Raw genomic sequence first — 22840 nt, 5'->3', positions numbered from 1 at the left:
CCATAGGACCAGCTTTTCCTGCCTCATCCCTCATCACCCACACAGCCATCAGCCACATTCTAAGCCATTTATTCAACGACCCTATAGAGTATAAGTATACCCAATACCTCAGACTGCTTTTGGCCCCTGGACTAGACCCTCATTGCTCCAGGCATGAGGGGCTGTGCACCCTGACAGAGCCACCCAGGGCCAGTGGCCTGTGGCCACAATGTCAATGGCTATAACCGCTTCATCTGCCGCCGCTCCTGTCGGCGCTGCCGTTTCTCATTGTGCTCTGGTGCTGGGGTGCCACTGTCTGCAGTGAACCAGGGGCCCAGCACATTCACCCACAGGAGGTAAAGGGCCCGGCCTGGAGCCTACAAGAGAAACGGTAACTTGAAGCAAGATGCAGGGAATAAAAAATGGGGAGGGTTAGATGCCCCTTCTTGGGAGCGCCCCCAGCCCACATACCAGAAGCCAGAAGGACCAGACATAGAGAGAGAAGCAGCTGAGCACCTGCACGATGGCTGTCAGTAGGATCACATCCTTAAGGTGCCTGTGGATAGAAATAAAGCTGGAAAGACAGCATATGGGCCCTTCCACCCTTTTCAAGTTGCAACTCCCTTCCACCCTTTTCAAGTTACAAGTAGCTGTGTTTCTTGGGCTATCTGGGCCCCAGCCCTGGGGCCGCTCACCTGGGCTGGCGGTGGGGGACACTCACTCTGCCATGCCCTGCTCCATGTTGAGGTCCATGCCACCATCCATCAGGGCCCCATCCTCAGAGAACGCTGCTCGTGCCATCGAGCTCATAGAGTGGTAGCTGGCCCCATACACTGCCAGACTAAAGCCCAGGGCCAACTGCAGAGCAAGAATGAGGGTATCAAAGGCCAGCCACTGACCCTACGCACTCATCCACCTCCCAGGATGGAGATACTTACCCAGGCCCAAAATGAGGCAGATGAGTAAAAGAAGACCAACGTCACAAGGCAGTAAATGGCCTGCAAGCAATCACAGGATCAGGTTGGGGTCAGAAGTTACCTCCAAACCATGGGTCTCCCTCAACTCTGACCAAGAATTAGGCCAGGCTGTGGGAGGAGCAAGGTTGTTCTTACAGGGTTGAAGAAAGGGCCCTGCTCCCTGAATCCCAAATACCCACTCTCCTCTGACACCCAACTCAGCCCAGGGAAGAAGCCTTTGTGTACTTGGAGGTAGGAAGAGCTCTCAAATTCAGCTACGACTCACGCCTTCATTTTCTTTGTGTTTTACTAGTTAGCACTTTCTCTGTGCCCAGATCTCTCATTTCTTTTTGACTGGAGCTCTCTTCTAGAGCTTTTTCGGGTACCACTCCTCGTCACCAAGCAGGGCTGAGGACTAGGGGACTGACTATAAGTGGGCATAGAAGCAAGGAGGTAGGCACTTACATTGGCCCCCAGTATGATCCGCAGGTAGAACTTCAGGGTCTCTCTGTTCTCTTCAAATATCTGCTTCTTCCCTCTCGTGCCCACTTTGCCCTTGGGCTGCAGAGGAATGATGAGATGCCGTCAGGAGGCCACGGTCCTCCTCATTCTCCCCACCAGCCTGGTGAGCTATAGAGCTCCATCCGCAACTCAGCCAGGTCCCCGTAGTGCAGAAACCTAGCACAATCCCTGGGATGTCCACCCATCCTCCAGTCCATTCTGCCTAGGGCTGACGCCGTCTCTCCAGCACCCGCAGCTAGGATCAATCGCCTCCTGCTCGCCCTGGAACAATTCAATCCTAAGCTAATACCGCCTCTGGATCCCGTGGTAGTCTGGCTTTAGGCTAACGACTCTTCCAAGGGTACTCCTGAGCGGAGTTGAATGGTGCCTCTCTCAGGCCTCCGCTGGCGTAGTCCCGATCTGGGTTAACCCCCACCTCAGGTCACTTAGATCTCTGGCTTGCCCTGGTACTGATGCCCACCCCGCTCTGGCACTAGTCCTGGTATGGTCCTGCGCCGCCATCCCCCCAGCCCAGCTCTAGCACGGTCTGGCCAGGGATGGCGCCCCCCTCTGGCCCACCCCATATCCCTTAATGTTCTTTCTCAGTTTTCACTCTCACAGCCCCTGGAGAGCTTTGCTGGTGCGGACCCCGCCCTATCCATCCTCCTTACCGCCATGGTGCGAGGCAAATACCCAGCCCGGGAAACACGGGAGAGCGACCGAAACCGCAATCACTAAGCACCACATCGGCAGCTTATGCACTTCCGGCGCAGACCGAAGTCGTCAGCTTTTGCGACGGAAATAGGTCTCACTTCCTTCCCAAGCCCCGCCCCAAAGAGGCGAGACTACATTTCCCAGAAAGCCTTGCGCAGTGGGGGCGGAGGCGGCAGGGATGCGATGGCGGAGTCGCTGCCCCTGGAGGTGAGAGGAAGCCGCCCTCAGGCCTAGCTCTGGACAGGCCCCGCCCTCGCGGTCCTGAGCTTTGGGGAGGGGCTGTCAGATAGCTAGCCCGGCCCCTCCAGCCTGGCGGAAACGACCCGCCCCCCCGATCCCGGGACCTTCTAGCTCTGGGTAACGGTTCCTCCTTTGGGCCACTCTGTCCCTTTAGCTTGGGGGACCGTCCTCCCCTTCCCTATCGGCCCCAGAAGATAGCTGCCCTGTCATCTCCGCGAGAACAGGCCCTCTGCCCATCCCCTTCCCTTGAAGTGGCTGTCTCCTCCCCGCTCAGTTCTGGAAGATGTCCGCTCCATCTCATCGTCCCGAAGGGTAACTGATCTTATCCCCATTGGTCCCTTGGGATGATCTCTCCATTTCCTACAGAGACGGCCGCCCCTTCTCCCTGGCAGTGGGAAACAGACTGCTCCCTCCCCATCAACTGCAATGATCTCTGAGTTCCTTTAACAAGGATAGGCCTGTTCCCCATTCCTAGGCCCCTAGTGATGGCCGCCCTTACCTCTTTCACTCCATGGGATGTTTGCTCCTTCCCCTTAGCCAGGGGCAAGACCACTCTGCCCCATCTGCCAGGGAGATAACAGGTTTTGTCTTCAGTGGCCTGTTGGAATGGCTTCTCCATCTCTTTTGTCCTGAGGGTTGGCAGCCCCCTCTCTCTGCCCATGGGAAACAGGCCACCCTTTCCCATCGGTCCTGGAATGATGCTCCTGTCCTTAGCAAAAACAGGCCTGTTCTCACCCCCATTGAGCTTGCAGTGCTATCCCTTTCCCCCTTAGCTTTAGGGGCTATCTATTTCCATCCCCATAGACCCCATGAGTGACCAATCATTATCTCCAGTAGCCCCCTTGAGATGGGACTCATGGGATGGTCACTCCATCCTCATCACTGCCTCCTCTTGTCCCTCTAGAAAAGCCACCCTCTTCTTAGGTCAATGAATTGTGTCCCTCCCCGACTCACCCCAAGGGATGACAGGTTTGTTCCCCTCTCCCTTTGCTCTTGGGCTGGCTGCTTAGCCCCAGAAGACAGGATGGCCACTGTCTTAACTCAGCTCAAACAGGCTTCCCTGCCTCCCTGGAGGGATTGGGACTTGGTCAGTCCCAGTCCCCATCAATACTGTCTTCCCTATGCCTCCCTTCCTGGCCCAGAAGTCTATTCTGCCAGTCATTGTCTTCTCAGTAATGACTACTTTATTTCCCCGACCCCTTCCCTGAGCATACTCTTGGTGAAAATAGAGGTAGAGGACTGGACTGTCCAACCTTAATTTAATCCAGTAAGCACTGGCTGAGCACTGTGCCTGCATGCTTGGCATCTGAGAAGGGAAGGAGAGATCACAATGGGTTGGTGAAGTTAAGCTTCAAGAAGGGGATCCCAGGGAAAAGGCCCGCATAGGCAAAAGGAAATAGACATGCTGTGTGCGTAGGGCAATGGGGAGACTGGACTGGGGAAGTTTGGGGACCAGCGAGTCCAATCAGGCACAGAGGCCTGGCAGTGCTGATCCAGGAGTGGAGACTGTCCTCAGAGTACTGTGAACCCTGAAGTTTTACAGCAGGGGTGAGCTGAAACTGAAAACTGTTTTATAGGAAAAATTAACCTTGTGACAGTGTGCATAATGTATTAGCAAGGATGAACTTGGAGGCAAAGAGTTCAGGTGGGAGATTGTGGAAGGAATCCAGGTTTGGGGTGGTAGAAATCTGAGCTACTGAGGTGGAGAGTTGCAGAGGTAGAAATTTTAGTAACAGCAATCCAGCAACCATTTATGGAACATCTAGTTGTCACACACACACTATATATATGTAAAATTTAATCCCCATGAGGCTATGATCTAGATTTTTTTAAAGTATCCCTATTTTATAGATATGGAAACTGAAACTCCCAGAGGTCAAGTACCTTGTTTAAGGTCACACATCAGTATATGTGGAAGTAGTGGAGCTGGAATTTGAATGAGTTTAGGTTAGCCTGGCCTAAAGCCTGTGCATTACACCTGTATCTGGGAGGAAGGGACAGAATGGTTTGAATAGTTGAAAGTGTTATCAGGTAGATGCACTGTTGGCATTGAAAGGGGAATTTGGGAGGAGAGGCTGTTTTGGGCTGAGGGTAGAACATGAGTTTTGGTTGAGATTAAAGTGATGGCTAAACATTTGCATGGACAGTTGGCAATATGGACTAGCACTTGGATACTAGGACAATATGGGAATATTGAATTGTTGGTTATTCCTGTGTTGGTAAACAGAAAACCAAAAGACCCAGGTCTGAGCCCTGGGAGCCACAGAAGAATCCAAAAACGAGGCAATTGGGATGCAGGGAGGAAGATTCCAGAAGAAAAGAAGAGTTAATATCAAATCATTCTAGGCCTCACTGGTAACCCCTTCCCCAGTCCCATTTAGGACCTCTAACCTCACCACCCCCTAGGTGGGGGGAAGGGCCTGAGCCTCCCAGGCTAGGTCTTGCTGGGAGCGCATCTTAACAACCAGTGGAGAGGGCAAGGTGGCAGTGAAGAAGACAGAAAAACAGCAGGGTCCCAGAGCCTGAGCCATGAGGGCAGGAGGACCAAGCATGACTTCCTGAGGACCAGAGTGAGCACACCTGGCCTGCTGTGCTCTAGGTCCTATGCAAGACACTTGGCTATGTTCTTTAATTCTCACAATAACCCATTTAAATCTCACTACAATTGCAATTTCACAGATAAGGAAAACAAAGTTCGAGAGGTCAGTTGGCAGAGTAGAGATTTGAACCAGGTTTATCTGGCCTCAATGCCCAGGCTTTTTCTACCCAGCTAGGCAGGAAGTTTGATTCTTATCAGTCAGTGCAAGCCTGCACCCAGCTCAGGAAAGGTTTGTTTACAGGAAAGATACCTGAAGCCTGGAGCGGGGAAGTGAATGCTTCGTGAAGCTTCACATCCAAGATAAAGTAGAAGCCAGGGCTCTGGTGCCCTCAGACCCATGGTGCTGTCAGCTGGAGTGGGTTCCAAAGACCTCCCACCTCTAACAGTCCCCAATGCCCTGTCTTTTTCCCTCAGATGCTCACATATATTCTGAGCTTCCTGCCTCTGTCAGATCAGAAAGAAGCCTCCCTCGTGAGTTGGGCTTGGTACCGTGCTGCCCAGAATGCCCTTCAGGAGGTAAGGCACCCACCCTCCCCCGTCCCATCCTCAGGTGTTTCTCACTTCAGCTTACTCGTGGCCCTGCTCATGTATGTCCATCCATCTATCCATCCATCCATCCATCCATCCATTCATATGCTCATACATACACATATATACATATATTCATACATACTTGGCTCTGGGTACAGTGCTGGGGCTATACAGATAAATAAGACATAGTTCCCTAAGGAGCTCACATTCCAGTGAAGGAGAAAGACAAGTAATATGAATGATCATGCTATCGTGTGCTCAGCACTGTGACACTGGGAAGAAAGAGTTCGACGGGGACGGCCGGGCGCAGTGGCTCACGCCTGTAATCCCAGCACTTTGGGAGGCCAAGGCGGGTGGATCACCTGAGGTCAGGAGCTCGAGACCAGCCTGACCAATATGGTGAAACCCTGTCTCTACTAAAATTACAAAAATTAGCTGGGTGTGGTGGCGTGGTGTGCACCTGTAGTTCCAGCTACTTGGAGGCTGAGGCAGGAGAATCGCTTGAACCTGGGAGGCAGAGATGGCAGTGAGCCGAGATCGCGCCACTGCACCCCAGCCTGGGCAACAGAGTGAGACTCTGTCTCAGAAAAAAAGAGTTTGACGGAACATGAAGAAGGACATCCAGAGGAGACTGGTGGTGTCAGGGAAGGCTTCCTGAAGGAACAGGATGAGAAGAAAGGTTGGGCTTCTGGGATCAGTAATAGCATAAGTGAAGGCACCATGGTGTGGAACCAATCACACAAGTTCCATTTGTCTGGAACTAAGTGAGACATGGCAGGAGGCGAGGCTAGAATGGCATCAGGCTGCAAGCTGGCAGATGTGCCAGGCAGCAGAGTTTGGCTTTCTCCTGGTGACCATCAAGGAGCCCATTAGGCAGGCAAGTGACACAGCGTGATTTGTATTAGAACTCTGCAGTGCAGAGTGGACTGGGAGAGTGAGACAGCATAGGGAGGAGGCCAGCCAGGAGGTGAATGCAGACATCTGGGCTAGTTTGAAAGGCAGGCAGTGATGGCTCATTGTTTTAATTTTGATTTGTTTATTAGTGAGGTTGCACTGTTTTTCTCATTAGTTCACCCTTCATATTTCCCCCATTTGTGTATTCATGTTCTGTATCCATTTAACTATTAAGGTCTTAGTATTTTTCTATTCCATTTGTATGGACTTTTTCTTTTTTTTTTTTTTTTTTTTTTTTTTTGAGATAAGAGTCTTGCTCTGTCACCCAGGCTAGAGTGCAGTGGCGCTATCTCGGCTCACTGCAAGCTCTGCCTCCTGGGTTCAAGCAGTTCTCCTGCCTCAGCCTCCCAAGTAGCTGGGATTACAGACACACGCCACCATGCCCAGCTAATTTTTTTTTTTTTTTTTTTAGATGGAGCCTTGCTCTGTCACCCAGGCTGGAGTGCAATGGCGCAATCTCGGCTCACTGCAACCTCCGCCTCAGCAATTCTCCTGCCTCAGCCTCTCAAGTAGCCGGAATTGCAGGTGTGTGCCACCACACTTGACTAATTTTTGTATTTTTAGTAGAGATGGGGTGTCGCCATGTTGGCCAGGCTGGTCTCGAACTCCTGACCTCAAGTGATCTGCACCCACTTGGCCTCCCAAAGTGGTGGGATTACAGGCGTGAGCCACTGTGCCGCGCTTCTGTTTTTTATTTCTATTTATTTATTTTTTTGAGACGGAGTCTCGTTCCATCACCAGGCTGGAGTACAGTGGCATGATCTCAGCTCACTGCAACCTCCACCTCCTGGGTTCAGGCAATTATCCTGCCTCAGCCTCCCGAGTAGCTGGGACTATGCATGCACCACCACGCCCAGCTAATTTTTTTTTTTTTTTTTTTTGAGACGGAGTCTCACTCTGTCGCCCAGGCTGGAGTGCAGTGGCGCGATCTCGGCTCACTGCAAGCTCCGCCTCCCGGGTTCACGCCATTCTCCTGCCTCAGCCTCCCGAGTAGCTGGGACTACTGGCGCCCGCCATCACGCCCGGCTAATTTTTTGTACTAATTTTTATATTTTTAGTAGAGATGGGGTTTCACCATGTTGGCCAGGATGGTCTGGATCTCTTGACCTCATGATCCACCCACCTCGGCCTCCCAAAGTGCTGGGATTTCACGTGTGAGTCACCAAACCTGGCCTCTCTTTAAAATTTTAATTTAATTTAATTTTTTAAAAATTTCATTTGTTTGTTTTTGAAACAGAGTCTTGCTCTGTTGCCTGGGCTAGAGTGCAGTGGTGCAATCACAGGTCACTGCAGCCTTGACCTCGCCAGGCTCAGGTGATCCTCCCACCTCAGCCTCCTGAGTAGCTGGGACTACAGATGCATGTCACCATGCCTGGCTAATTTATATATATATGTTTTTTGTTTGTTTGTTTGTTTTGAGACGGAGTCTCGCTCTGTCGCCCAGGTTGGAGTGCAGTGGCGAGATCTTGGCTCACTGCAAGCTCCGCCTCCCGGGTTCACGCCATTCTCCTGCCTCAGCCTCCCGAGTAGCTGGGACTACAGGCGCCCGCCACCGCGCCCAGCTAATTTTTTTTTTGTATTTTTGGTAGAGATGGGGTTTCACTGTGTTAGCCAGGATGGTCTCCATCTCCTGACCTCGTGATCCTCCCGCCTCGGCCTCCCAAAGTGCTGGGATTACAAGCGTGAGCCACCACGCCCGGCCTATATTTTTAACAGAGATGAGATTTCACCATGTTGCCCAGGCTCGTCTCAAACTCCTGGGCTCAAGAGATCTGCCCACCTTAGCTTCCCAAGGTGCTGGGATTACAGGCATGAGCCACCATGCCTGGCCCAGAAGTTAAATTTCTCTGTTGTTGATTCTGAACATCCTTTTCTTTTTCACTTCTTCCATTGTTTTCTAAACTTAATGATTCCTTGCCCTTTTACACTTTTCTTCTGTTTTTCTTAAATAGACTCTATTACTTAGAGCAGTTTTAGGTTTACAGCAAAACTGTCTCTTCTGCTTTCTGGTTTGAATTTTTGTGTTAATGTTTTTATTGGTAAAAATTATTTAGATTTATGTTATGAGGTAAGAAGCTAAACTGATTAATTTTCAAAGAGCCCGAACACCATTTACATCTAATCTTCTCCTTCTCTGTTTGGTTGGAATCCTCTATCCCCTATTAAATATGAGTCTATAAGTAGATTCTTTTGTTGAATTATGTATACAGTGACATTCATCTCACTGTCCAAAGGAATTTTATTTTGGACATGTTGAAAGTTTGAAGTGTGAGGATCTAGATGTTGAGATCCACTTGGTAGTTGCATTTCTGAGTGAGGAATTCAAGAGAAATATCTGGGTAATAAATATAGATTTGAGTGTCATTAAAGAATAGGTGGCAGTTGAAGCCACAGATCTGAGTAACTTCCCCCGGGGAGAACATGCAGAGCCACAGAACAGCAGGCCACAGAGAAGCCCCAGGAGAGGACACAAGTCCAAGGGCACAGAAAGGAGGAGATACCCAAAGAGGGGAATGAGGAGCTCCCAGAGAGAGGAGGGCACAGACGTCAAAGGCAGGAGAGCAGGAGAGCATTTAAAGGATTGAATGAGGCCGGGCGTGGTGGCTCACGCCTATAGTCCCAGCTACTCAGGAGTCTGAGACAGGAGAATCACTTGAACCAGAGAGGCGGAGGTTGCAGTGATTCGAGATCTAGCCACTGTACTCCAGCCTGGGTGACAAAGCGAGACTCAGTCTCAAAAAAAAAATACATAAATAAAGGATTGAATGGATGATTAACAATGTCAGATCCCACAAAAAGCCCAGCAAAATGAAGAACAAATATTGTCCATGAGATATGTTATCCAAGGAGGCCACCAATGGCTTCAGTGATATTTGGCATCTGGAAAAATAAGCCAGGTGGATTGAGGAGTGAATGAGAGAAGTAGGAAGTGTAGAGCGTGACCTCGCTGGCAAGAAATTTCTCCACAGAAAGAAGGAAATAAATAGGGCAAGTCAGGCACAGTGGCTCATGCCTGTAATCCTAGAACTTTGGGAGGCCGAGACGAGTGGATCACCTGAGGTCAGGAGTTTGAGACCAACCTGGCCAACACGGCGAAACCCCCTGTACTAAAATATAAAAATTAGCCAGGCATGGTGGTGGGTTCCTATAATCCCAGCTACTCTGGAGGCTGAGGCAGGAGAATCACTTGAACCCAGGGGTGGAGGTTGCAGTGAACCGAGATTGCTCTACTTCACTCCAGCCTGGGCAACAGAGAGAGACTCCGTCTCAAAAAAAAAAAAAAAAAAAAAAAAGAGAGAGAGAGAGAGAAAGAAATAGGGCAGAAATGAGAAGTTGAGATGGGTTTGACAAAGACAAAGGGATTCTCTTCTGGAGAAATCTGAAATGTGTTTGAATGCATCAGGAGACTGGGCACGGTGGCTCACACCTGTAATCCCAGCACTTTGGGAGGCTGAGGCTGGTGGATCACTTGAGGCCAGGAGTTCAAGACCAGTCTGGCCAACAAGTTGAAACGCCATCTCTACTAAAAATACAAAAATTAGCCAGGTGCAGTGGTGCACACCTGTAATCCCAGCTACTCGGGAGGCTGAGGCACAAGAATCTCTTGAACCTGGGAAGCAGAGGTTGCAGTGAGCAGAGATCACACCACTGCACTCCAGCCTGGGTGACAGAGCAAGACCCTGTCTATAAATAAATGAATAAATAAATAAAGCTTCAGGGTGGCCCGGTGCAGTGACACAAGCCTGTAATCCCAGCACTTTGGGAGGCCAAGGCTGGTAGATCAATTGAGGTCAGGAGTTCGAGACCACCCTGGCCAACATGGTGAAACCCCATCTCTACTAAAAATACAAAAATTAGCTGGGCATGGTGGCGAATGCCTGTAATCACAGCTCTTCGGGAGGCTGAGGCAGGAGAATCACTTGAACCTGGGAGGTGGGGGTTGCAGTGAGCTGAGATCATGTCACTGCACTCCAGCCTGGGCAACAGAGCAAGACTCCATCTCAAAAAAAAAAAAACAAAAACGAAAAACCCATCCTGGCTAACACGGTGAAACCCCATCTCTACTAAAAAAAAAAAAAATACAAAAAATTAGCTGGGCGTGGTGGTGGGCGCCTGTAGTCCCAGCTACTCAGGAGGCTGAGGCAGGAGAATGGCATGAACCCAGGAAGCGGAGCTTGCAGTGAGCCGAGATCGCACCACTGCACTCCAGCCAGTCTGGGCAAGACTCCATCTCAAAAAAAAAAGGAAAAAAAAAAAAAAAAAAGAGGCCGCGTGCAGTGGCTCACACCTATAATCCCAGCACTTTGGGAGGCCAAGGCGGGTGGATCACAAGGTCAGGAGTTCAAGACCATCCTGGCCAAGATGGTGAAACCCCGTCTCTACTAAAAATACAAAAAATTAGCCAGGCATGGTGGCGGGTGCCTGTAATCCCAGCTACTCAGGAGGCTAAGGCAGAGAATCGCTTGAACCTGGAAGGTGGAGGTTGCAGTGAACTGAGATCGTGCCACTGCACTCCAGCCTGGGTGACAGAGTGAGACTCTGTCTCAAAAAAAAAAAAAAGTAAATAAATTAATTAAATACATAAATAAATAAATGCTTCAGGGAGTCACTAGAGGAGGGGTGAAGATTCGGGGAGGAGAGAGGTCAGGTGTGGAAGACGGTGGCAGGGACAGGCTTCCACATACCAAGCTTGATCTGGGATAGGATGGAGAGGATATCACCTCTCCCTTTTTTTTTTTTTTTTTGTGTGTGTGTGTATGTGTGTGTTTTTCTTTTTTGTTTTTTCAGCATCAGTTTGGTGAAAAAAAGGATGTCACCTCTTCCTGAGGAAGCAGAGAGGTTGGGGTGGAAACATGGAGCTATTTGCAGAGAAGTTCCTCAGAGGCATCTCCTTCCTCAGCGGCCCCTTCACTCAGTGGATTTGGAGACCAGGTTGTCTCAGGAGAGTAAAAAGAGACATAGAGGCCAGGGCTTCAGCAGAGAGGGTTGGAGCAGTCACAGGACAGGAGGAAGATGGAAAATTACCAGAGACACATAGAGAGGGTGTGGGCAGCCTTACTCAAATGTTTCTGCTGTGCCGGGCACTGTGCTGGGCACCAGCGAGGCAAAACTGAGGAAGGCACAGGGCTGGGGAGTGTGTAGTGAGTACAGATGAGTAAAAAGAGGCTGGGGTGCTGCATTTGAAGTCTGTGTGAGGCACATCATGGGTGCAGAGAAAAGATCAGAAAAGACTCCATGGAGAAGGAGGTGCTTGGCCTGAGACTCGAGAGAGGAATAAACATTTGCCAAATAGACCAATAGGAGCCAGTGAGGGGTGGGACGGGACCCCTCCCAGAACAGAAAAAGCAGCTGAGCAGAGGCGTGCGGTACAGGACAATGGTCAGAAGTGGCAGCCCCAGAGCCAGGACTAGGAGGAAGGGGAACGGGCTTGGGAAGAGCTTGGCTGAAGCAGCAGGCCTGGGTCCTAGAAGGGCTTGAATGCAGGCTTAGGAAGCTTAGCCTGTGTCCTGGAGGCGTGTGGAACTGGCAGAGGGTCTGGAGAGCACAGGCAGAATCGCCTTTTGGAAGGGTCACATGGTGACAAAACCCAGGATGGATTGGAGCCAGAGGAACTGGAGGCCAGGACCTGATAAGGAGGAAGCTGGCGTGGTCTGAGCTTAGAGGAAGCAGCTCTCGGGCTGCTGGCATACAGTATGGGGACCTCAACTAGGGCAGAAGCAGTGAGGTTGGAGCAGAGGGACAGATTGCACCGTATCAGGGAAACAAAAGTGGAAGGGGCTTGGGTCATTGTGGATGTGGGGAGTGAGGGAGGATTCTAGAATCACTCCCAAATTTCCCACTTGGGTGACTCAATAGAGGGTGGGGAGAGTTTAGAAGGAGCAGAGTTGGAGGATGAGATGATGAATTCAGATTTGGGTATGCTGCATCATGCCCTCTGGAGAGAGGTCAATCAGGCACTTGGCTCCCAGGGTCTGGTGTTCAGGAAAATCATGTGGATCGGAAAGACAGTAGTTGGAATGATGGCCCCATGGGGCAAAATGCAGTTGGCCAGGGTACACTCGGAGGGGCACAAAGATCGTGTGCATATGTGCACGTGCACACGTGTGTGTGTTCTTGGGTGGAACAAACCATGGGGAACCCACTCATCTGTGGACTGGATCTCTGTTCTTTGTTGACCCCAAAAGAGCCTGAAGAAGAGCAGGCTAGAAGGTAGGAGGAAAGCCAGGAGGGCAGAGTTGCAGAACCCCAGTGGAGATGGCATCAAGGGGAGTGGCTGCTGGCCATGCAGAGCAGGTGACATGGCAGAGAGAACCCTTGTGGGAGGTCTGAGGTGAAGCCCCCACATGTTGGTGACCTTGCTGGAGGGGAGTTGTTGCCAGGAATGCGTGATCCTGTGGGGGCCAGGGTGGAGGGGTGAGCAGGTGAGGCGAGGGGCAACGAGTGGCGGGACAGCAGGCATGCCTGTGCCTGTGTGCTTCCAAGAAGCGTGGCTGTAGAGGAAGGGGAGAGAAGAGAGGCAAGAGGAAGGGGTGCAGGATGAAAGGAGGCTTTTAGTTGCAGTTTAAGACTCTGGGGTGTTTGTGGCCTCTGAAGAAGGAGCAGTGGAAAGGCAGAAACATCAGGGTTCTCAGAGGAGAAGGTGCAGCAGGAGGAGGCCAGGAGAAGAAGTCTTCTGGAAGCAAAAGAGCAGGAGAAGGAGGAAGGTTCAGATGGGCCCTGCCTGGAGGCAGCTGGTGGACATGAACAGGGGAAAGGGAGGGACTTCCCACTTGATGGCCATCCCTGAGAATCCTGGGTGAGGGAGGGTGTATCAGTAGGGCCAGGAGCTGGAGAGGGAGGGGCTTGGAGAGAAGTCTTGGGGCGGGGTGGGAATCGAGCAAGGAGGCCATGACTTCCTGGGCGGAGTTCTGTATCCCTGGTACAGACTCTGAGGAGGCAGCTGGTCTTGCCAGCCCTGGCCGGGCCAGGAGAATGGGCACAGCAGCACGACTGAGGCAGGGCAACAAGGACCCCGAGGAGAGGTTGTCACAGGGCAAAGCCTCATGGAGCCCAGCAAAGATGGGGCAGTCAGAGGAGCCTAAGTAGGGCAGGGCTGGAGGAAGGAGAAGGAAGCCAGACTGAGTGTTTTAGAGCGGGAGCTGCTCCAGCCAACCATGCTCTCCAGATAGAATGCGGACAGAGACAGATGACAGAGCCTTGGGATAACCAAAAACAAGAAAAAGAAAAAAGGAATGTTGACAAAGAACCTTTGGTGCCTCTGCGAAACTCAGCCCCACCTAGGCTGGGAGCACTGGGAGGCCAGGCCACAGGTACCTGGCATCACCCCTACCTGGCATCACCCCTACCATGTGCCAGAGAGCGCCTGCGGGACCCTGCAGGCAGGAACCATCTCCCAGGGCTCGGGCATGGGCAGGTGGATACTGAGGCAGTAGCAGTTAGGTACCAGTTAGGTGCTGTGGAAGACATTGGCTTACCGAGGCCCAGCTAGAGCTGGTGACTCACCAAGCTGGGCTAGGACGCTGGTCTTGGGGACTTACTTTCCCTGACCAGTCCCTCCTGTTCCCTTAATCCCAATTTTCTCAAATAAGGATGCTGGCAAAGGCAGCACCCTCCATATGTACCGGCCCTGTCCGTTCCTGGGGGAGCCCTGGTTGTCTCTGCTGGTTGGTCCCCATGAAGCAATAGCTGAAGAGAGCTCTTTGTGCCCTCCCTGCCTGAGGGATTGATGAAGTCCTGGAGCAGCCTCTGTATGACCCACTAGTCTAACTCTTCTCTAGAGACCAATGCCCTGGGTGCCAGGGCTTACATTTCCCAACGGCCTCCTGGAGAACAAGCATGGTAGCTTTGGAGTCCTGTATTAGGCAGGATGAAGGGCCATTTTCTCTGTCACATGGCTTTCCAAGTCTGTACACAGGCCTGCAGTCTCGGTTCAGGGCTTCATTAGGTACAACAAAACCCTGGTCTCCCACAGAAAAGGTACATACGTTACTTGTAGCAGATTCAGAGCAGTTCCCAAATGATATTGCGATTACTCTTTTTTTTTCTTTTTTTTGAGATGGAGTCTCGCGCTGTTGCCCAGGCTGGAGTGCAGTGGCAGGATCTCGGCTCACTGCAACCTCCACCTCTGAGGTTCAAGAGATTCTCCTGCCTCAGCCCCCAGAGTAGCTGGGATTACAGGTGTCTGCCACCATGCCCGGCTTTTTTGTATTTTTAGTAGAGATGGGGTTTCACCACGTTGGCCAGGCTGGTCTTGAACTCCTGACCTTAAGTGACCTGCCCGCCTTGGGGCAAAGTCCAGGGATTACAGGCATGAACCACCACGCCCGGCCAGCAGTTACTCTTAAGATGCCAGCATCGGGAAGGGAGGAGACCAGGGGGCAAGGTGTTCCTTCTGTAGATGGGGCAGCTAGAGCTAGAGCATGTGGCCTTGCAGTTCTCTTTGGGTGGGTCTAGAAGCATCTTCCCAGGGCCCAGGAAGGGGGTGTCCTATACCAGGGCCAAAGTCCAGAACCCAGAAGGCCTGCTTCAGCCTGCTGCTGTTCTCTCACACAGAGAAATATCCCTGAAAGGCTGTTCCTGGGCTCCTGCAGGTTATTTATTTATTTATTTATTTATTTAAGCTGGAGTCTCGCTCTGTTGCTCAGGCTGGAGTGCAGTGGCGCGATCTCGGCCCACTGCAACCTCCGCCTCCCAGGTTCAAGTAATTTTCCTGCCTCAGCCTCCCGAGTAGCTGGGATTACAAACTCCTGCCACCACGCCCAGCTAATTTTTGTATTTTTAGTAGAGATAGGGTTTCACCATGTTGGCCAGGCTGGTCTCCAACTCCTGACCTCGTGATCCACCTGCCTTGGCCTCCCAAAGTGCTGGGATTATAGGCATGAGCCACCACACCTGGCCAACTCCTGCAGTTTTAAGTCCATATGACCTCAGGAGCAGGTGACCTCAGGAGCAGACCTCAGGAGCCACCTGGGAGGTGGCTTAGAGGCTGCTCCCATCCCACCAGCAAAAATGGTGGGGCCTGGACATGGTCTCAAGCCTCTTCCGTACCCCCAGAGCTAGAAGTCCTTTAAGCCAGGCCCTGCTTCTTTATCGAGTGGCCTTGCTGCCAGGAGCCAGCCCTGGACTTGGGCCCTGGGGCATTGCCAGAGCCTTCCAAGGTCTTTTGTCCACCTGGTTCATAGGGAGGCAGTGGGAGAGAAGAGACCCTTCCTGGCCAGCCAGGCTCCAGAATGAAGGGAAGGAAAGAAGTCAGGCTGAGCCCCTGAAGGTGCTGTGCCACCAGAGCTGGGGCCTGCAGGACTTTCAGGGGTTCCTCAGTGATGTGTGACTTGGGGGAGGAGGTGCTGCCTCACAGCCAGCTCTGCCCCACCTGCCCCAGCCAGTTTCCTCTGATCTACATGGGATGGAGTCGTTCAGCTTGCAGGGCTTGGGAATGGCTGGAGGTATGCCCTCCATTCCTCTCTGATGTTTTATTGCCCTCTCCACCCTCACACACTGGGATCTTCCCAGCCTCCCTTTCACCTGAGATCCCCGATCCATTGCCCACGAGGAGACCTGTGGTGAGTGCCCCTCTCATCTGGAATGACCATGTTCCAGAAGTAGGGGCTGGAAGGGGAACCTGGCTGACCTCTGGTTCCTGTGAAAGAGGACAGGAGCTGGTTCCTGTCTCTTACACCACTCCTTCCTGTCATTATAGCCATGGGTGCCACTTCTCTGTGGCAGAAGCCAGGCTGGCCTCTCTACACCTGGGAATGAGTCCTGTGTTTCTTAGGAGAATCCTGTTGATAAGTATCTTGCAGGAGCACATCCTGTGAGTCACTTCTACCTTCTGCATTCCTTTTTTTTTTTTGAGATGGAGTTTTGCTGTGTTGCCCAGACTGGAGTGCAGTGGTGCAATCTTGGATCACTGCAACCTCCACCTCTCAGGTTTAAGTAGCTGGGATTATAAGCATGCACCGCCACACCCAGCTAATTTCTTTTTTTTTTTTTTTTTTGAGACGGAGTCTTGCTCTGTCACCCAGGCTGGAGTGCAGTGATGCAGTCTCGGCTCACTGCAAGCTCCACCTCCCGGGTTCACGCCATTCTCCTGCCTCAGCCTCCCAAGTAGCTGGGACTACAGGTGCCCACCACCATGCCCGGCTAATTTTTTTGTATTTTTAGTAGAGATGGGGTTTCACCATGTTAGCCAGGATGGTCTCGATCTCCTGACCTCATGATCAGCCCACTTTGGCCTCCCAGAGTGCTGGGATTACAGGTGTGAGCCACCGCGCCCAGCCTAATTTCTGTATTTTTAGTAGAGATGGGGTTTCACCATGTTGGCCAGGCTGGTCTCAAACTCTTGACCTCAAGTGATCCACCCGCCTCAGCCTCCCAAAGTGCTGGGATTACAGGCAGGAGCCACCGTGCCTGGCTTGGATTCCCTTTTGATGATGGTCTGTGGGGTACCAGCAGGGAACAGCAGCTTGTTTTTGCAGTTACTGACAAGACAGGTTTAGGGGAGGATTCTTTCCTGCATCAGGACCATGTTGATTCAAACAAGAGCCCTCTTTGAGTACCACGTGCCTGCAACATGGGCAAGAGGTAGGGAGATGGGGCAAGGATTTTAGAATCCAAGCCCTCTTCTCCCTCTCCCCAGAGATCTGTTCCACACAAATTATACCGATTTCCCTTTGGCTCACTCCAGTGCAATATCAGGAAAAGTTCTTTGAAGATATCTCCTTAGCTGGGAGCTCCTAAATGCCTGCACAAGCCAACTTATTCCCACTATGTAGCCCTGAGCTTGTCTCTTGGGTCCCACCTGACTCCAGCTGTGCACTCCCCATTATCACTCCCCTGTTCCTCTACGCAGAGCCAGCTCAACTTCCTTGGCACGGGTGAGGTGTGTTCTGTTAGCTCCCACCCACGGAAGTGGGAGGCTTCAGTGTCCTTACCGTGACAGATAGATGCCCCCTCCAGAGATATGCCACAGGGATCACAAGCACATCTTGAACTCTGGAGCATCCGGGGCCCAATACCAGGCAGCTCCACGTGTTCATGCACACACACACGCACATGCACATACATGCACACATACATATATGCACATGCACACATTTTTGCTTACACACAGAACACATTTTTGCAAACATTCATGTGACAGGCTCTCTCAGGCCACCAGGGGACTTAGGCCTCACTGCCTGCCCCAGACCTCTGGCACCTGGGCCATAGAGGGTTGTGGTGAGTGACACCTACCTCACTTCTATCGCCTTCCACTCTTCAGAGGGCTACGCTCTCTAGAAAGTGGGGGAGGCTGGCTGCTTAGCTCATGCCAAGTCCCTGTAGTAGGAGGCTGAGTCCATGGATCTCAGGGCCTCCTTCTGAAAGTCCCAAAGGTTGGGGTCTGGCATACTTTGCCCTCCCACACCCTGGGGACTTCACTGGGTTTCCTCTAGGTCACATCTCAGCCCTCCTGTGCTCAGCATGCCAACTCCCCACTCTGTTCCCACCCCTCCCTCAGTATCCCATCCTGTCCATCACTAACCTTCCCGCCTTCCTCTGATGGTCATCTCCTTTGAACCCCAGCTCCCACTTCCTACCCATACCCAACTTGACCACACATGACACCACACACCATGGTGGGTCTCCATTGTGGAAGGGCCCTTCCTTGACCTGCCCTCAACCTCTGGCCAGTGACTTGTCACCAAACCCAATGCCCAGCACCCTCTGAAGCCAGAGGGCTACCCCCAGGCCTGCTGCTGCTCCGTAGACAGATGTGCGATACAACATCCCCGTGTCCTCTGCCTCCCTCTCGGCCATCAAGAGCCTGGGCCTCAGAGGCATCTGCTGCATCAGCCTGACCAACCTGGATGGCTCTCTGGCTTCAAACAAGGTGCTACAATCTGTTGCTTACCACCTGGGCCCACACCTGCAGAGCTTGTCCCTGGGTGGAGGCAGCCCCACAGAGGCCTCCTCTGTGGCCCTGATCCTGGGCTGCCCAGCCCTGTGTGTCCTTGACCTCAGTGGCTGCAATAGCCTCTTCACCTCGGGCATACTGCTGGCTCAGCCCGAGATGGCACAGAGCGTCCAGCAGGCTTTGAGCGGCCTCTGTGAGCTCAACCTGGCTGGCCTGCGAGACCTGGCTGACCTCAGCTTCAACCGGCTCAGCAGCTGTGCCCCCAGCCTGGAGCGCCTCTCCTTGGCATACTGCCACCTCACCTTCGAGCTAGGCCGAGCCCGAGGCTCCATCAGCCCCCAAGACTCCTCTCCCTCCCAGTTCTCCTTCTGCAACCTGCTTCGATTAGTGCAAGAGTGGGCTGGCAGGCTGCGTGCCCTGGACCTGAGTGGCACTGGCTTGCCCCCCGAGGCCCTGCAGGCTCTGGGCCAGGTAGCTGGGCTGCAGCTTCAGGAGCTGAGCCTGCACAGCTGCCGGGACCTCTCCACAGAGGCTGTGGCTACCCTGTGCTTCCAGCAACCAGGCCTTACCTCTCTGGACCTCAGTGGCTGCTCAGAACTGACTGATGGGGCGCTCTTGGCCGTGAGCCGGGGCCTGCGGCGCCTGAGCCTGGGGAAGCTGCAGCGGCTGACAGATGCAGGATGTACAGCTCTGGGTGGCCTGCAGGAGCTGCAGAGCCTCGACATGGCTGAGTGCTGCCTGGTGAGAGGGCGGGAACTGGCCCAGGCCCTGGGCTGTATGCACGGGGCTCCATCCCAGCTGGCCTCCCTCAGCCTGGCCCACTGCTCTTCATTGAAGGTGAGCACACCATCATCCCCTTCCTTCCTCTCCAGGGCTGAGGACAGCGGGAGAGGGGAAGCGGGGTGGTGGGGGGCCTTTGGCACCAGGGAGGGACTCCCCAGTGTTCATGCCTATGATTGGCAGTTAGAAATGAACTTGGGACCCAGTCTGGAGGAGGGCAAGAGCCTAGATAGCTGCTGTTGCTGCCAGCACGCCCCCCCCAAACCCCCCATTCTGGGCCTAGGAGGTCCAAGTGGCCAAGGTGGCCCAGCCCACGAGGCAGCCAACAGCTCACATGTCAAGTGTGTGGCGACCGCTGCGGTCTGGGGAGGGGCACTGAGGATGAGTGTTCTGGAGCTGGGCGGGCTGAAGAAAGGGGGTGATGGGCAAGGAAGGCAGGGAAGGAGCACTGAGGAAGGTGCTGGGGCGGGGCCTGCGAGGGTGATGTGACAGGAGCAGCAGGGTCATTTCCTAGCCAAGGCCAGGCCCGTCAGCAGGGCTCAGCGCTGTCCCTCTGGGTGGCGCCCCTGTCTTGGCAGTGTCAGTCTGTCCCTCTTTAGCGGATTATTTCTTCAGCCTGTCCATTTGACCAGGGCATTCCCAACCTTAAAACCGTCTCTCCACCTTGTTCCCCTCCAAGCGCCTCTCTTCCCGGCCTTACTCCTCCTCTTTGGCACCAAGCATGTCAGATATGTAGTACAACATCCCCGTGTCCTCTCAGCTGCTGCCTCCAGGCCTCAAGTTCTTGTGTCCCTGAAGCTCCCCTCTGTGCATCTCTCTACAAACCAGCCTCCTCTACTCTGCCCTTAGCTCCTGCTCCCTGTCCCTAACTGCTCTGGCAGCTGGCAGCTCTACCTACATCTCATTGTTTTGTGTCCAGCTCTAGAGGGAGCAACTCCGATTGGCTTAGCAGGGTCAACTGGCTGGTCCAGTTGTGAGCTGTGGTCTGAGGTGGCCTCATTCACTTTTTTGGCAGGGGCTGGGAGCATAGGCAGGGTGGCCACCCTAGGCCTTGCCACCTGCATCCTTCCTGCCCCAGCCACAGTCCAGGCCTTTTTCCTGTGGCAACCCCCACGGCCCACCCTGTCCACCCCCACCTTTCACTACCAGCACAGGGACCATGTTTCTTCCTTCCTTGGACCCTCTGGTAGCTCCCTCCTGCCTGTGGGGTGAGAACCTTGAACAGATCCTTTCTAGCTACCCCTGCCAGGCCAGGTGGCATAGGCAACCAGCTGGTGCTCCATCCTGTCTCCTCCCTTCCTCCCTCCTAGGATGCCTCAGTGCTCTCCATGATCCCAGCGCTGGGCCTGAGCCTCAGGGTGCTAGACCTGTCCTCCTGTGTGACCCTCACCAACAGGACCCTGCAGGCCATCTGCACCTACCTCACCCACCTCTCAGTCCTGCGCGTGGCGTGGTGCAGGGAGCTCTGTGACTGGGGGCTTCCGGGGCTGGGGGAGCCTGTGCAGGGGACCCAGGTGTGGGACCCTCGAGGTCTTGGAGGACGGGGTGGCCCCTGGGATCAGCTGCCCTCCTGCCCCTCCCAAGTCTCTGTAGGAGTATTTAAGGGCAAACTCAGGAGGAACCTGAGAAGCAAAGGCTTCTTCCCACAGTCACGCCCAGAGCTGGAGCATCAGGCCTCAGGTACCAAGGATGCCTGTCCAGAGCCACAGGGCCCCTCCCTGCTCATGCTGCGAGCCCTGCAGGAGTTGGACCTCACAGCCTGCAGCAAGCTGACTGATGCCAGTTTAGCCAAGGTGTGGGGCTGGGGGTGCGGGTAGGCTGAGGATCTGGGGGCTGAAGTCAGGGGTCTGGGCCAACCCACTTTTTGCTTGGAAAAAAGTTGACCTTGGAGTTCCTTTTTCATTGGCTTCTGCTGCCTCTAGTCACGCCCTGGCTGGGGTGGGAGGATCTGGAAAGGCCAAGGCTGTGGGCTCCAGTGGCATTTACCTCTCCCCTACCCTCCCCATCCTTGTAGGTGCTCCAGTTTCCCCAGCTGAGGCAGCTGTCCCTTAGCCTGTTGCCAGAACTCACAGACAACGGCTTGGTCGCTGTGGCCAGGGGCTGTCCTAGCCTGGAGCACTTGGCGCTGAGTCACTGCAGCCGACTCAGTGACAAGGGCTGGGCCCAGGCAGCCAGCTCCTGGCCAAGGCTGCAGCATCTCAACCTGTCCAGCTGCAGTCAGCTCATAGAGCAGTAAGTGTGTCCGATGACACTGGGCAGATGGAGCCACGGTGCAGGGGCTGGGCTGGGTCCCACGCCGGGCCAGGCACTCATCAGGTGGCCTCCCCACAGGACACTGGATGCTATTGGGCAGGCATGCAGGCAGCTCCGGGTGTTGGATGTGGCCACGTGCCCTGGCATCAACATGGCCGCCGTCAGACGCTTCCAAGCCCAGCTGCCCCAGGTGTCCTGTGTCCAGTCCCGCTTCGTGGGAGGGGCTGACCTGACCCTAACACTCTGAGGCCGGGTCAGTAACCAGCCCTGCAGCACAGCCTCCTTGACTCCCCCAGTCTCCAACCCTGGCCTTGACCCGGGTTGCTTCTTGCCTCCCTCTACTGCAGACCCTCTAGGACTGGGGGTGGGGCCAATCCAGGGCAGCCCAGAGGGAACATCCTGCCACACCGCCTGGCAGTAGCCTCTTTCCAGCTACACGTCGCTGCCACAGGCCCCTGGAAATGCTACCTACATGTTGCCGCCACAGGCTCCTGCTCTCTGGCCAAGCCCTGGGTGGGAGGCCAGGCCCCCAGCGGGCAGGGTCTGGTGCTGGGAGGAGCAGAGCCTCTGCCTCTTGCCTGCCCTCCTCTCAGACCTAAGGCCGGGCTCCACCTACTCCTGTGGGACTCTCCCAGCACCCTGTGTGCACTGAGCTTCAGCAGCTGAGCCCAGGTCTGTGCTGTAAATCCTAAGATTAAACATTCCAGATAGTACCTCCTTGTCTTAAGTTCTCAGACTAAAGGGCCCCTCCCCTCCCAGCTTCAGCTGAAGTGGCCCTGGGGCAGGCGGAGAAAACCCTGAGGCACGCTCCTTCCTCAGGCCTGGCCCACAGCCCCACAGGGGCTCCTAGCATCTTCCCCACACAGTAGGAGACCCTGCAGGCCTGGGTGTGCCCTGAGGCAAAGGTACATGCTGTGCGCTTGTCCCAGCCAGATTCCAGGAACAACTGATGAATGATGCCTGAGTCAATGAGGCTGTCCTGAGGGGGGAAATAAGAAGAAAAGAATGAAAGAGGCCAGCATCTCTGGGTGAGGGGGTCACTAGAGGTCACCTAATCCAGCCTCCTCAATGGTGCTGGTGACTTCTCCATGGCAGGTCTGGCCCTTGGTGTGTCCCCGCACCTCGTCCATATCCCTGTTCATTGGTTGTAGCAGCGAGCCAGGGCTCCCCCAGTACCTGCAGGGACTGTGCTTTATGTAGGGATTCAGAGGGGCCAAAGCTCTCCCAGCCCCAGGGCCAGCTGGGGAGGCAGAGAAGCCAGCTAGCAGGGACAGTCCAGTGTGCAGGGTGCGGGTGAAGAGAGAGACAAGCACCTGGGACCAGAGCCCAGGGAGCAACAAGTTGGGCCTGGAGGGTCCAGGAAGGAATCAGGGCAGTGAAAATGGCCAGAAGAAAGGAAGGGGGTGATCCAGGTAGAAGGCACTGTGGGGACGCACACAG

The 22840-nt window shown here is 53.8% G+C and overlaps 2 protein-coding genes across 13 annotated transcripts; one reads left to right on the top strand and one right to left on the bottom strand.

The window, feature by feature from the left end:
* Positions 1 to 53: 53 nt before the first annotated feature.
* Positions 54 to 2230, bottom strand: TMEM208 (transmembrane protein 208). The gene is made up of 6 exons (XM_003812203.5): positions 2108 to 2230; positions 1401 to 1496; positions 918 to 977; positions 701 to 837; positions 451 to 535; positions 54 to 356 (listed from the first exon to the last, which is right to left on the bottom strand). Exons 1-6 carry the CDS (start codon positions 2111 to 2113, stop codon positions 219 to 221), a joined length of 522 nt encoding a protein of 173 aa, XP_003812251.1. The 5' UTR covers positions 2114 to 2230; the 3' UTR covers positions 54 to 218.
* LOC100987305 (Leucine-rich repeat-containing protein 29) lies at positions 2193 to 22113 on the top strand. 12 transcript variants are annotated; one of them, XM_063597651.1, is made up of 7 exons: positions 2193 to 2357; positions 5404 to 5505; positions 18923 to 19204; positions 20797 to 20940; positions 21162 to 21379; positions 21479 to 21653; positions 21748 to 22113. In XM_063597651.1, exons 1-6 carry the CDS (start codon positions 2193 to 2195, stop codon positions 21645 to 21647), a joined length of 1080 nt encoding a protein of 359 aa, XP_063453721.1. In that variant the 3' UTR covers positions 21648 to 21653; positions 21748 to 22113. The 12 variants fall into 12 exon arrangements, with proteins under 12 accessions (XP_063453721.1, XP_063453715.1, XP_063453720.1 ...); XM_063597645.1 differs by having other exon boundaries at positions 20458 to 20940; XM_063597640.1 differs by having other exon boundaries at positions 2284 to 2357; positions 6887 to 19204; positions 20458 to 20940.
* The last annotated feature ends 727 nt before the right edge of the window (positions 22114 to 22840 follow it).

This window comes from Pan paniscus, chromosome 18, assembly GCF_029289425.2.
Source record: "Pan paniscus chromosome 18, NHGRI_mPanPan1-v2.0_pri, whole genome shotgun sequence".
NCBI lineage: Eukaryota > Metazoa > Chordata > Mammalia > Primates > Hominidae > Pan > Pan paniscus.
The sequence above is the reverse complement of the archived record's forward strand: the minus strand, read 5'-3'. Positions and strand labels throughout refer to the sequence as shown.

What these genes read in the sequence shown, in the direction of transcription:
- TMEM208 (XM_003812203.5), bottom strand. An exon ending in GGATCATACTGGGGGCCAAT is followed by an intron (nt 978 to 1,400) that starts GTAAGTGCCTAC and finishes GATTGCTTGCAG; the next exon opens with GCCATTTACTGCCTTGTGAC. An exon ending in CTGCCTCATTTTGGGCCTGG is followed by an intron (nt 838 to 917) that starts GTAAGTATCTCC and finishes CTTGCTCTGCAG; the next exon opens with TTGGCCCTGGGCTTTAGTCT.
- LOC100987305 (XM_063597640.1), top strand. Translation starts at nt 18,524, where the DNA reads ATGGCACAGAGCGTCCAGCAGGCTTTGAGCGGCCTCTGTGAGCTCAAC. An exon ending in CCCACTGCTCTTCATTGAAG is followed by an intron (nt 19,205 to 20,457) that starts GTGAGCACACCA and finishes CCTCCCTCCTAG; the next exon opens with GATGCCTCAGTGCTCTCCAT. An exon ending in TGCAGTCAGCTCATAGAGCA is followed by an intron (nt 21,380 to 21,478) that starts GTAAGTGTGTCC and finishes GCCTCCCCACAG; the next exon opens with GACACTGGATGCTATTGGGC.